At 62.3% G+C, this 12,863-nt stretch overlaps 1 protein-coding gene across 1 annotated transcript; it reads left to right on the forward strand.

Annotated features, from left to right (window-relative positions):
- The first annotated feature begins 296 nt into the window (after positions 1-296).
- SCARF2 (scavenger receptor class F member 2) lies at positions 297-12,107 on the forward strand. The gene is made up of 11 exons (XM_033098133.1): positions 297-478; positions 5,478-5,536; positions 5,614-5,715; positions 5,944-6,463; positions 6,573-6,791; positions 6,914-7,042; positions 7,640-7,743; positions 7,823-7,940; positions 8,103-8,218; positions 9,408-9,560; positions 10,371-12,107. The coding sequence occupies exons 1-11, from the start codon at positions 297-299 to the stop codon at positions 11,264-11,266; spliced, it is 2,598 nt and encodes an 865-aa protein (XP_032954024.1). The 3' UTR covers positions 11,267-12,107.
- The last annotated feature ends 756 nt before the right edge of the window (positions 12,108-12,863 follow it).

Here is a 12,863-nt window from a genome sequence, read left to right on the forward strand (position 1 = left end):
CTCTCCACCACCGCTCAGCCGGCACCTTCCAAGTTAGCCCTCAAGTTTGAGAACGGCCGCGTGGGGGCGGGGGCCGCGCGGAGGGGCGGTGGCGCGGCCAGAGGGTGGGGTCTGGCGCGTGGGGCGGGCGCTGCCGCCTGGCCGGCCGCGGCTGGCCCGGGATCAGGGAGCCGATGTGGAATTTCCTGCCCGGCCCGGCGCCCCTCCTGCCGCCCCCCCGCCCGGCCGCGCACTCCGCTTCCGGCCTCTCTCGCTGCGGCCGCACCCGCGCCCTCCCCGCGCCTGCCCCGCGCCGCATGGAGGGCGCAGGGCCCCGGGGGGCCGGGCCGGCGCGGCGCCGGGGAGCCGGGGAGCCGCCGCTGCCGTCGCTGCCGCCGCTGCTGCCACCACTGCTGCTACTGCTGCTCTGGCTGCTGCCCGGCCCCGCGGCGCCCCAGGAGCTGAACCCGCGCGGCCGCAACGTATGCCGTGCGCCCGGGTAGGAGCCCGGCCTGGCTGGGGGAGGGAGCCGAGGGGGACTCTCGGAGGGAGGGGGCGCCTGGCGTTCCGAGGGGGGAGCACCCGGGACCTTCCTACGCCAAATGTACCGGCCCCTTCAGCCACCCCCCCGGACGCCTGCTCCGCTCCTGGCCGAGGCTGGTCGCCGGCCACGACGGAGCATCAGATGGTATACCCTGGACCAGAAGTCAGCTGAGGGGAAAACAGAGTGCAGTGGACGCCGAGAGGGGGTGACACTCGGTGTACGAGATTTCAGACCTAGATAAAGGGACCTTGGGCAGTTTGAGAAGGCCGTAGGGAGAAGTCCGGTAGAGGAATTCCAAGCAGATAGAATGGCATGTGCAAAGGCCCGGGGCACACATGTGAGTCCAGCCAAGATGGTGAGGGGAGATGGAGCTCCGCTCCAGAGAGTTGGGAGCAGGGGAGGTCTTGAGGAAGGACAGATTTGTGTCTTAGAAAGAGCGAGTGCGGTGGAAGAAGGGTGGTGACAGAGGTGGGCACCCAGGAGCCTGCGCTCAGAGTGGATCAGAAGCGGGAATTGAGAGGACAATGACGTGCACCAGGGTCGGGAGGACGTGGAACTCCCGGGTGGGATTCTGGGGCGCCTCGAGGAAGCGGCTGGGGAAGCAAGTGTGTGATAGGCAGGGGACAAGCCCTGCTGGAGGGCGGCGGACCCAGGGCCTTGCGCGGAGTTGCGAAGATCAGAGGACAGAACGCTAGGATTGGGCATAGGGGTCGGAGGATCTGATCGGCCGGTCAGAGGCCACGGCGAAGTCTAGGATATCTCCACGCGAGGGCTAAGGAACCGATATGTGGGGGTGAATTGGCACGTGTTGGGAGGCGCCGCACGGGCGGGAAGCTGGGGAGGCGGCCGCGGGGCTCCAGGCTGGGTCCCGTCGGGGCGCTCTGGGCCACAGGGCCCTCCCTGGGAGGCCGTGTCTGGGGGCTCGGCGGTCGCGGCAGACAAGGCTGTGAGGCGGCCGCGCGGGGTTTCCGAGCTCTGATCCCGAGGCGCGCAGACCCCTCCCCACTTCGAGCCCCGCCTCCGGGGCGGAGGCCGGCCTGGCCCGCCATCTGCATCGCATCGACGCCGCTGCCGCCTCCCGGGCCTCCCGGGCCTCCCCGGCCCCAGGAATGCAGCGGCGGCGGCGGCGGGCGGGGCCGTGCCTGGAGAGGGGGAGGGCGCGATGGACGCCAGGCCTATCTATCTGCCTAAGCCGTCCTTTCCGTTGGGGTCCGTGCTGGGGGATCCGGTGGCAGGCTCGAGCTGTCGGGAGCCTGAGCCCTTTGCTCCCATTCCTCGTTGCCCAGAGACCTCCCCATCAGATGGCCTTTTCCAGTAGCCAACAGCCGGGGTTTGGGTTTCAGATCCTGGTGCTACCACTCCCCACCTGTGTAGCCTTGGGCAAATCACTTAACCTCTCTGGGCCGGTCTCTGCCTCTGTCAGATGGTTTGTTGGAGTTGGAGGTGGGATGACCACGATCGATCGCGTGTGGAGCTAGTTAATGGGAAGGACAGCCACTCACCAGGTCTGGGCCATCTCTTTCATCACCCTCTCACAGCTCTCACCAGAAGTTCCCTTTCCCCGGAGGCAGGAGGACCAGGGCAGGGGAGCAAACACTCAGCCAGTAAAATCCCATGCGCCTCCTGTGTGTCAGGACTATAGGTTGGTACAGGGATACAGCAGGGATGACAAACACCCCTGTTCCTGAGGTGGAGGAGACTTACAGCAAGTCATCTGACATCTAGCAAGTGCTGGGAGGAAGTGTTCAGTTGGAGAGTGCCGTTTCCTTTAAGGTGATCTGGGAGATGGACTGAGGTGATGAGTGGCCAGAGGCCCGCGGGAGAGGAGGCAGCGCCCTGTGGTGTCTGGAGCCCTGAGAACAGAGGGCCTGCTGGAAGCGCAGGAAAGACCATGAGGGCTGGGAGGGGGTTGGTGGCGAGGCCGGAGTGGGGGTGGGCCGACCACAGGGGTGTGTCTGCCCAATGCTCTGAGGACTTGGGCTTTTTGTCTGAGGGCCCTGGGAACCCTTGGGAGCTTTGCACAAAGGAGAGGCAGTATCTCAACAGGGTTGGCTGCCAGGTGGCGAGGGAACTTGGGCGCAGGAGGGTGGAAGGTGAGGCCAGATGGGGAGTCAGTTAGAGAAACCAGGGAGAGCCAGGGTGGCTCTCACAGGGCTGGGGCAGGGCAGAGAGAGAAGTGGCCTGTCCCATCTTAGATTCATCATGGGAGGTAGAGTCATGGATCTTGTGTGTGCTGTGAGTGGAGTCAGGGACACCCCTGGGGATTCAGCCCCTGAGCCTGGAAGGACAAGGCTTCCCTGAGATTCAGAGAGCCTAGGGATGGGAGAAGGGTGGTGACAGAGGTGGCCGCTGAGGAGCCAGCCAGTGCTCACAGTAGATGAGAGGAGTCCAGTATTAGGAGAAGGGACGCCTGGAGGGCTCCTAGGCATTGTCAGTGTCTTGAGGGGACCAGTGAACTTGAGGGAGCTATTGTGGAGGGAGGAGAGGTGGGGAGGGGAGGGCAAAGAAGTGGGGAAGAAACCAGAGCAGGTGTGTCCAGGGGGCAGAGGGGAGCTGGGCAGATATGGGGCCTCAGGTGACGTGGCAGGCAGAGGAACCTCCTGGCTGGATTGGGGAGAGAATGGAGACAGACATGGGCACAGTGAGAAGCAGTGCTCTCGGGCTTGGCTGCAGCGGCCTGGGCAGGTTTAAGATCACAGTTTAGGTTTAAATCACGGCAGCTTTGTTTGGAATAACAGTGCTATGTGGAGGGAGCAGGCTGCAGCATGGCCTGCTTGCCAAGGGGCCTGGACCCAGCCAGGATCCCTAGGGTCTCGCCAACTTATAGCTGGAGTGTGGGAACTGCCCCCTGCACAAGGCCATCTTTCTCCTCATTGTACTTTCTTAAGATCTTGGGAGAATGGGCTTGCCACCCCAGCCCAGCCTTGTGTGCCAGCCCTTCCCAGAAGGAAAGACAGCTGTCCCACAGGCTTGTCTTCCTGTTCTTGGTGAACCCACATGGGCTCCATCCTACTGGGTTGGAGCTTGGGGACTGGTCGTTCCGGGGGGACCAGGTGAACTCAGGGGCTTCCTGGGGCCTGCTCAGCGTGGGCTTGAGAGGGGACCACAGCCTTGACTGAGCTCTTAGTTTGTGCCAAACGCTTGACACATCTTGGCTTTCTCAATCCTCCTGCCAAACCCATGGGGGCCTATTCTACAAATAAAGACCCTGAAACTCAGACAGGTTAAGTTCCATGCCCATGTCACACAACAAGTGGCAGACGCAGGCATCAAATCCAGCTTAGTGGGGCCCTAAAACCAAGCTCCTACCCACAGAGCCATGTGGCCAGTGCAGAAGGTGCTTGGTGCTTCCAGGGTCACCCCTGCAGGCCACCTGGCGAAGCTGTCTGCAGGAGGACACTTCAGAGGCTCTCATCCCAGAGATTTGGGTTCAGAACTAGCAGAAAAGGCAGGAGGGTAATGGGCCTGCCGACCTGGGGTCTACTGGCAAATGGGCACAAGGGACCTTGGGGCAGGACTGGAAAGGTACAGACATTGGGGGGTACAGATAGTAGGGCAGGAGAAGTCAGTCCTACTTTGTGTTCCTGTATCAGGTTTCCAGTTCTATTTGTGGAAAAGAAGCTGGACCCCTTCCCTCCAGTTTAGGATTTTATGGGTACTGCTCCCCAGGCCCCACATCTTAGGCCTACGGGAGAATCCAGCTCTTTCAGTGGGATGCAGGGTATGCTGATGTCCTCAAGCTGGGGAATGGTTGGACATGTCTTCTGAGGGCCATGATATGGGGCGGCTGCAGGCTTGCCCTTCCCAGCGTGGCCCACCCTCCCAGGGTCCTCAGGTCCCCACCCAACCTCCTTCCACCACCACAACCCAGTTCTAGATTCAGATCCTTCTGAAGAAGCACACACCTTTTCTCTAAAGTGTGAATGGTTGCTATGTGCCTTTAGGATTTGGACAAAGTTCTTCGAAGTCTGATGAGACCCTATGAACCTGCAGCCTGAGTGTCTGTTCCTTCTCAGCCTCCTTTGGCCCCCAAATGTGGGCACACCCCATCACAACTCTGCTCTCCTTCACTCCAGCAGGGCCTCCAAACCTTTGTGCCCACACAGCCCATCAGCCCAGGGTTTTGGAGGCTGTACTAGCCTGAAATGTGACAATTACAAATTATTTACCTCTGACTGAGGTAACATCATGTACCTTGTAAAGCCAAATAAAATTAAACAAAATTTTGAAAACGTATAAGTAGATGCTCTAATATCTCCTTCCTCCACCCCAAGTCTTGCTCTGGCGCTCTGGAGCCCTCACAGTTTTACCTTCCTCACTCTCATGGGGGACTCCCCAGGTGTGCCCCTCCAGGAGGCCCCTCCACTGATTGGACACCTCATTGTGTCCACACCCATCTCACCCAGAGACTGCACATCTGCCTTGGAATTTAGCCCCAACTCTGCATCCAGGTGTGTCTGTCTGACCTAGCCAGTCCAGGTGCTGTCCAGGTCCTGTCACATCTGGATCCCTGACACCTATCAGGCTAGGCCCCCATCCCAGGGGTGCCATGCTTGAGCAGGTCCAGGAGGCCCAGGGATCTCTCCCCAGTCACCACCTCACTGCTGCCCCTCCTGGAATGCAGCCTACAGGATGAGGGAGGAAGGCACAGAAGAGTAAGGTGGGATGTGGAGAGTGGGGAGACCCCTTAGGGAGGGGACTGGGAGGTTCTTGAAGGTTAGGTCTGTTGGTGGTCTGCCCTCTGCCACCTCCCAGTATCAGATCCCTGGGGACTGGAATTTGTGTCTTTCTTATTCGCTGGGACTCGCCCAAGCCTAAAACCTACAACAGTACCTGGCACATCGCAGGGCCTTAATAACCACCTCCCCAGGGCAGAGAGAAGGTTACTGGGGAGCCCCGGCCGGCCGAGGACTGGTTTGGGGCTCAGGCTCAGGCGCCCTCTTTCTGCCTGCAGCTCCCAGGAGCCCATGTGCTGCACCGGCTGGAAGCAGCAGGGGGACGAGTGTGGGATCGGTGAGTGGGCCATCCTGGGGATCTGGGCAGTGGTTGGGGGTTGGACGCACGGCAACTTGGGCCCCTCTCATCTGCAGCGGTGTGCGAAGGCAACTCCACGTGCTCGGAGAACGAGGTGTGCGTGCGGCCGGGGGAGTGCCGCTGCCGCCATGGCTACTTCGGTGCCAACTGCGACACCAGTGAGCGCAGATCCCAGTGGGCGCTGGGTAGTGGGACGGGATCCTACGGAGACTGGGGGGCCTGAGCGGGGAGGCGGAGCATGTGAGTGAGGAGGCGGGGCCAGAGTGGGGCGGAGTCTGACCCGGGAACTGGATCCAGCATGGGGGCGGGTCTTCAGAGGCAGGGGTACGAAACGCAGGCAGGTTCAGTATGGATCCGGGCTCCTCCCTCTCCGCTCGCCCCTGCAGAGTGCCCGCGCCAGTTCTGGGGCCCCGACTGCAAGGAGTTGTGTGTCTGCCACCCGCACGGGCAGTGCGAGGACGTGACAGGCCAGTGTACGTGTCACGTGCGGCGCTGGGGAGCACGCTGTGAGCATGCGTGCCAGTGCCAGCACGGCTCGTGCCACCCGCGGAGCGGCGCGTGTCGCTGCGAGCCTGGCTGGTGGGGCGCGCAGTGCGCCAGCGCGTGCTACTGCAGCGCCACGTCGCGCTGCGATCCACAGACGGGCGCGTGCCTGTGCCACGCAGGCTGGTGGGGCCGCAGCTGCAATAATCAGTGCGCCTGCAACACGTCGCCATGCGAGCAACAGAGCGGCCGCTGCCAGTGCCGTGAGCGCACGTTCGGCGCGCGCTGCGAGCGCTACTGCCAGTGCTTCCGTGGCCGCTGCCACCCTGTGGAGGGCACGTGCGCCTGCGAGCCGGGCTACCGGGGCAAGTACTGCCGGGAGCCGTGCCCTGCGGGTTTCTACGGCCTGGGCTGCCGTCGCCGGTAAGCGAGGGCCCCCGGCTCGGGAGAAAGGAGGGGGTAGGGTGGGCCGCCGAAGGGGGCAGAGGTAGGGCGGTTCCGGGCCCCGCCTAGCCTCCCGCCTCCTCCCCAGATGCGGCCAGTGCAAGGGCCAGCAGCCATGCACCGTGGCAGAAGGCCGCTGCCTGACCTGTGAGCCCGGCTGGAACGGCACGAAGTGTGACCAGCCGTGCGCCACTGGTTTCTACGGCGAGGGCTGTGGCCATCGCTGCCCGCCGTGTCGCGATGGGCACGCCTGCAATCACGTCACTGGCAAGTGCACACGCTGCAACGCGGGCTGGATCGGCGACCGGTGAGCAGCCCGTGCCGGAATAGGCCTCAGCCCCTCCTCCTCCATGCCCTCCACGGAGGGCACTATGGGCTTTGGGTTCTTTTACCTCCATTTCCGCTGACGCCCCATTCTCGCGTTCCGAGGTGCGAGACCAAGTGCAGCAATGGCACTTACGGCGAGGACTGCGCATTCGTGTGCGCCGACTGCGGCAGCGGCCACTGCGACTTCCAGTCGGGGCGTTGCTTGTGCAGACCTGGCGTCCACGGGCCCCAGTGAGTGCCCGGGGACCTAATGGGGTTGAGGATATGTACTGGACACAGGGCTCCAGCCAGACCCCAGGTGCTGCTGTGTTGGCCAGTAAGGTGGAACCCAGGCTTGGTCCTTCAGCTTTGGTCCTTCATCCCCTTACCTTAGCTAGGGAGTGACAACAGGCTCTTGGGGGCAGTTTCCTGCCTTAATGTGGAGCCGGCTCTCTGAGTGGGATCCGGAGACTAGTTCAGCCTGTGGTCAGCGGGGTTCTAAAGACTGTAGGGCTGAAGGGACGCCGAGCTGATATAGAGCAAGCAGGGACTTCCACTTACAGCCAAGGGTCGGGTCTGGCAGCCTCTCTTCCCACCCACACAAGAGTCAGCCCCAGAAATGGGCACTGCGGCCTGGTGACCACGGCCCATCCCCCAAGACCTTTCCCTCTGGTCTGCACACATTCATATCCCAAACACTGATCGCCCATTGTGTGCCCGGAGATGAGAGTGGGCATCAGTTCCTAGAGAATGAAGCACTGGGACTGGGGCTGGCTGTCCGCAGAGGCGAGGGCCGGAGGCCTCACGGAGGGCCGCTGTCGTCCTCCCTGACCCTGTGCCCCACCGCAGCTGTAACCTGACGTGCCCGCCGGGGCTCCACGGCGTGGACTGCGCACAGGCCTGCAGCTGCCATGAGGATTCTTGCGACCCGGTCACCGGTGCTTGCCGTCTGGGTGAGTGGGGGGCAATCCCGTTGTGGGGTAAGTCGGTGTGCCAGTGGGGTAACCGGTGCTGACCTTATGCCCTCCACAGAGACCAACCAGCGCAAGGGAGTGATGGGCGCAGGCGCACTGCTCGCCCTGCTCCTCGGTCTGCTGCTCTCGCTGCTCGGCTGCTGCTGCGCCTGCCGCGGCAAGGACACAGCGCGCGGGTGAGACCCGACGGAGTCCGGTTCTATCCAGGGTTCACGCCCCAGGGGCGTGGCCCTGCCCTCTCTTTAGCTCAGGCCCCGCCCTCTCCGTGTTTCGGCTCCCGCCGAGATCGAACCTCCCTCTCCAGGCCCCGCCCCTTACCTCAGGCCCCGCCCCCGCAGGGAGCTCTCGCTTGGGCGGAAAAAGGCGCCACAACGACTGTGCGGGCGCTTCAGCCGAATCAGCATGAAACTGCCCCGGATCCCGCTACGCAGGCAGAAGCTCCCCAAAGTCGTAGGTAAGAATGCCGGCACGAGGTCTCTGGGGGAATATCTTCCGACGCAGAAGGCTGCTGGGAAGTGGGTGTGAAGGGGTCCGTGTGGGAAACACAGGGCTTTGAGTGTTGTGGGTGGGCATGAGGGGTGCGACCAGAGGGAAGGAAAGAGGGAATGATGACATGCACGAGCCCAGGGAGGAAGGTAGGAGGCCTAGTGTGCAGGCGTATCTGGGAAGCCTTGGGCCGTGTGTCCCTGAGTGTGATTGCGTATGGGGGTGCGGTGAGGATGTGTGGACCTCTGGGTTGAGCAGGCCCCCTGCAGTCTGTAAGTACCCTCTAAGGCCTGGTGCATTCACCTGGAGCTGCAGGTGAACTGTGGGACACCTGTGCCAGGGAATTGATGGCACAAGAAAAAGACCCACCCCCTACCTGTACACCCTGCAGTGCCCTGGGTCCTTCTTGGAAAGTGTACAGGGTGATCCCTCGGCCCCCCACTCTACCTCAGGACCCTGTGTGGGAGGGGGGTGTAAAGTGCTGCTTCTCTCCCTCTGCACTGACACACACCATGGGTGGACTTTCTCTCTCCCACTTGTTTCTAAAGATGAGAGGAAGGGGGAGACTCAGTTTTCTGGTAAGTAAAGATGGAGACAGTTGAGAAACCCCTTGGCCCACCCAGCAGAGTGGGATCTTTGGACACAGGTGTATCTGTGTCCACATCCCATCTCTGAAATAGCAGACAGGCCAGCCAGCCTCTGGGATTCCCCCATTATAGGGTCTGCATTTGTGGAGTCCAAGCCTTGGGGTACAGCCTGTCGAGATGGGCTGAGCCAAAGGCAGTCTCACCACTAAACATTTGGGCTCAAAAATGCTCCAAGGCTCCCTGGGTCTCACAAGGCAGAGTCTGAAGCCTGGCCTAGAGACTGGTGGCCTGCCCCAGCCAGGTGTTCTCTTTGGCCTTGTCTCTTTTCCCAACATTTAAATCCAACCTTTTTCAACTCCCTGGTGGCACACACTGGCCTTAGACCTTTGAGTATATTCTTTTCTGGGTTCACTGCTACCCATCCTCCGGTCCTGGCCTAGCATCATTCTGCCTGTTGAATTGCCTGTCCTACCCACAGACTTAGGGTAGGGCTGGAGCTCCATCATTTGTGGCAGGGCACAGGCTGGGGCAGGTGGGGTCCCTGGCAGCTGTGCAACCCTCCTTCCCCAGTGGCCCATCACGACCTGGACAACACGCTCAACTGTAGCTTCCTGGAACCACCCTCAGGGCTAGAGCAGCCCTCACCATCATGGTCCTCCCGGGCCTCCTTCTCCTCCTTTGACACCACTGATGAAGGCCCCGTGTACTGTGTACCCCACGAGGGTGAGTACCACTCTGTTTGGGCCTCACTCCAGACCAGTGAAATGTTCTAGCTTAAAAGCCTTTTGTGCTCTGGGGGACCATGGAGAGGAAGGGCAAGGTGGTGCTGTTACATGGGGGTTGGACACACTGAGGCTGCAGAGCCGGTTTGGTGTACTGCTTAGCACCAAACTGAAGTGGGGTCTGGGGAGATGGCAGGACTCTCCTTTCTCTAACCACAGCCTAGCTTCACTTCTGGGTGAGACCAGGCAGAAAGAACGTCTGGGCCTGGTTAGAAGGTGGCAGAGGAAACAGGAGGGGAGGTCCACAAGATATGGGTGCCTTTGCCTGAAGCTTTGCTCCATACACAGCAAGAAGGACCCTGACTGGGTGGGATTCTGGCCTCTTTCCTCCCCTGACCATCCCCTGGGTGACCTTGGGCAGGCGACTAACCTTAGAAGCCTTATCTTAAAGAAGGATAGCCTATATCTTAAAGAAGGATAATTAATCAGTCACCTTACAGGTGTTCAAGGGTCACATTTGATGATGGTGGTCCCCTAGGCTGGGGATGTGGTGGGGGAGGTCTACCAGGCCAGGCTGAGGTTGGGGCTTCAGCTGGGAATGTGTCTCTCAGCCCCCTCCCACCCAACTCCCCCACCCCCTGAAATCAGCCACATGCTCTGGGGCTAAGAAATAGGTTTGTGGTTAGTACTATGAATGCGCCAGGCATGGCCAGGGCGACTGAGCACGAGCCGGGGTGGAGGGAGGAAGGGAGGAGGCGGGCAGGTGAGGGTTTGTGCCTGGAAGCTGGACAGCCCATTCTTCTTTCGTCAGAGGCGGCAACCGAGAGCCGGGACTTGGAGGTCCCCACCGCCCCTGCTGAGGCACAGGCGCCATCTCCTGCGCTGGTGTCCTCGGAGGAGGCAACGCCCCTCCCCGCGTCCTCTGATAGCGAGCGGTCAGCGTCCAGCGTGGAGGGGCCTGGCGGGGCACTGTACGCACGCGTGGCCCGGCGCGAGGCCCGGCCGGCCCGGGCCCGGGGAGAGGCTGGGGGCCTGTCGCTTTCGCCATCTCCCGAGCGCAGGAAACCGCCGCCACCCGACCCCGCCACCAAGCCCAAGGTGTCCTGGATTCACGGCAAGCACGGCGCCGCCGCCGCTGCCCGTGCACCCTCACCGGCACCCCCGGGCCCCGAAGCGGCACCCAGCCCCAGCAAGAGGAAACGGACGCCCAGCGACACGTCTGCGCGACCGGACGAGCCTGGCAGCCCCCGGGCCCGTGACCCAACTCCACGGTCCCCGGGGCTGGCTGAAGAGGGGACAGCCCAAGCGGCGCCCTCACCGCCCCGGGCTCGGGCGCGGGGTCGCGGCCCTGGCCTCTTGGAGCCCACGGACGCTGGCGGTCCCCCGCGCAGCGCGCCAGAGGCCGCCTCCATGCTTGCCGCGGAGCTACGCGACAAGACTCGCAGCCTGGGCCGCGCCGAGGGGCCCCCGGGCGCACAGGGCCCCAGGGAGAAGCCAGCGCCTCCGCAGAAGGCCAAGCGCTCGGTTCTGCCCGCCTCACCGGCCCGCGCGCCCCCAGCGCCCGAGGCCCCAGGGCCCGAGAAGATGGCGGCCAGCGCGCCGGTGCCCGACACCCCCCGGAAGAAGACCCCCATCCAGAAGCCACCGCGCAAGAAGAGCCGGGAAGCCGGGGGCGAGTTGGGCAGGGCAGGTGCACCCACTCTGTAGCAGGCGGCGGCCGGCCGCGCCCGCAGCTTCCCTTGGCTTCGCAGCGCTGCTTGCCCCCTTGCGTTGCGCGCCTGGTGGGCGCCTCCCGCGGCTGCCTGCGCGCGGTAGCCTTGCGCAGGCCGAGGCCCGAGCGGCAGGGAGGGAGGCTGCGTCTTATTGGCTCAGGCCTAGACTGCGGCTCTCTGATTGGAGCTCCCGCTTCGGCGGGAAGTCCCTATTCCATTGGTCGAAGCCTGACAGGCTCTTAGCTGGCGACTCCCTTCCTATAGACCCAGTTTTGGAGGGTTCCCGCCAGCCAGGGTCTCAAAGGCCAGGACTGGCGGATTCTACCTAGAGACCACCTCCTACTAGCCAAGTGTGCGTTTGTCTGGGGCTGCCTTCTCACTGGCTGAGGCCAGAAGCACTTCTGCTCTCGCTGCCTCTTATTGGCCAGGGCCTGGCGCCTCTGGCTGGAGTCTCCTTTTCTTGACCACAGTCCCAGGCTACTTCCACTGGCCGCGACCCAGGGCATCTGGTTGACCTGAGCCTGGGGAGGAGGGCTGGTCTCTGCTCCTCAGGGGGCTCTGCACCCTGGGCTCGGCTTTTCCCACCTTCCCCCTCCTTGTGCCCCTTGCCCCAGCTTCCCCAGGCCCTAGCCCCTCAGCTGTCAGCTGGTTTTGATGGCCTCCCACCACCCCACACACTGGTGGGAATCCGAGGGGCACTCCAGTAGCCTGAAGAGACATATTTATAGGCCCCCGGCAGGGCTGCTTCTACCCCATCCGGGTGCCCCAGGATGGGCTCCTCCGGCAGGGGCTTGGCCAAAGCTTTCTTAATAAAGTGCCTTTTCCCCCCTGTGCTCTGACTGCTTCCTATCTGCTGGGTCTCAGACAAGGATGTCCCCCCAAATTGCATGTGACCTCTTCCAGCTGGCACTCATACCCCAGAACCCCTCAATTTAAGGGGAGTATAGGTGTGGGTCTTCTGGGACCACGTTGGAAGAGGGTGGTGTCCATTTGCCTATTATTCGTTTATTGATTTTATTGCCGACCCACCTTTGCTCACCTCTTCCTGGACTGGTGGCCCGGGACGAAGAATGGGTCAGAACAAATCGGATGGAGTCCCTTTGCCGTAAGGAGCGAGTGAATGGGGCTGCATCTGACCTGTGCTTTCCCTACTGGCCTCTGCTGGTACACTTGGGGGTTCTGAACTTTTTGGTGTGGCTTGGTCACGTGGCTGAGGCCAGGGGGCAGTGGGCCATGGCACAGTCTCCAGTCGGGCCTCATCTGGCACAAACAAGACTGCACAGAGCCCTGCTGTCCGCCTCAATGGGCTCCTTGTCCTCAGCCGGAAACTCTCAACACCCCCCACACCCTCCATCTGCGGGAGGTGGAGAGAGAGGGAGGGGTGCGGGCCTGGCCCAGAGCCCTGCCTGGCCTCATAGGCAGTCCCCTGCTGCCCAGTCTTGGCCAGCCCCCCACTCTAGCCTGACCTATTTGACCATTTGTCCCCCAATGTCTTCACTGCTTCTGGACCTTGGGCAGGTCTCCCAACTGACCTTCCTGAGCTACAGAGCCTTACCTTTCTGTGGCCCCTTTGTCCTCCATCTGTCTGGTCT

The sequence above is a fragment of the Rhinolophus ferrumequinum genome, chromosome 25, assembly GCF_004115265.2.
Source record: "Rhinolophus ferrumequinum isolate MPI-CBG mRhiFer1 chromosome 25, mRhiFer1_v1.p, whole genome shotgun sequence".
In the NCBI taxonomy this organism is placed as follows: Eukaryota; Metazoa; Chordata; class Mammalia; order Chiroptera; family Rhinolophidae; genus Rhinolophus; species Rhinolophus ferrumequinum.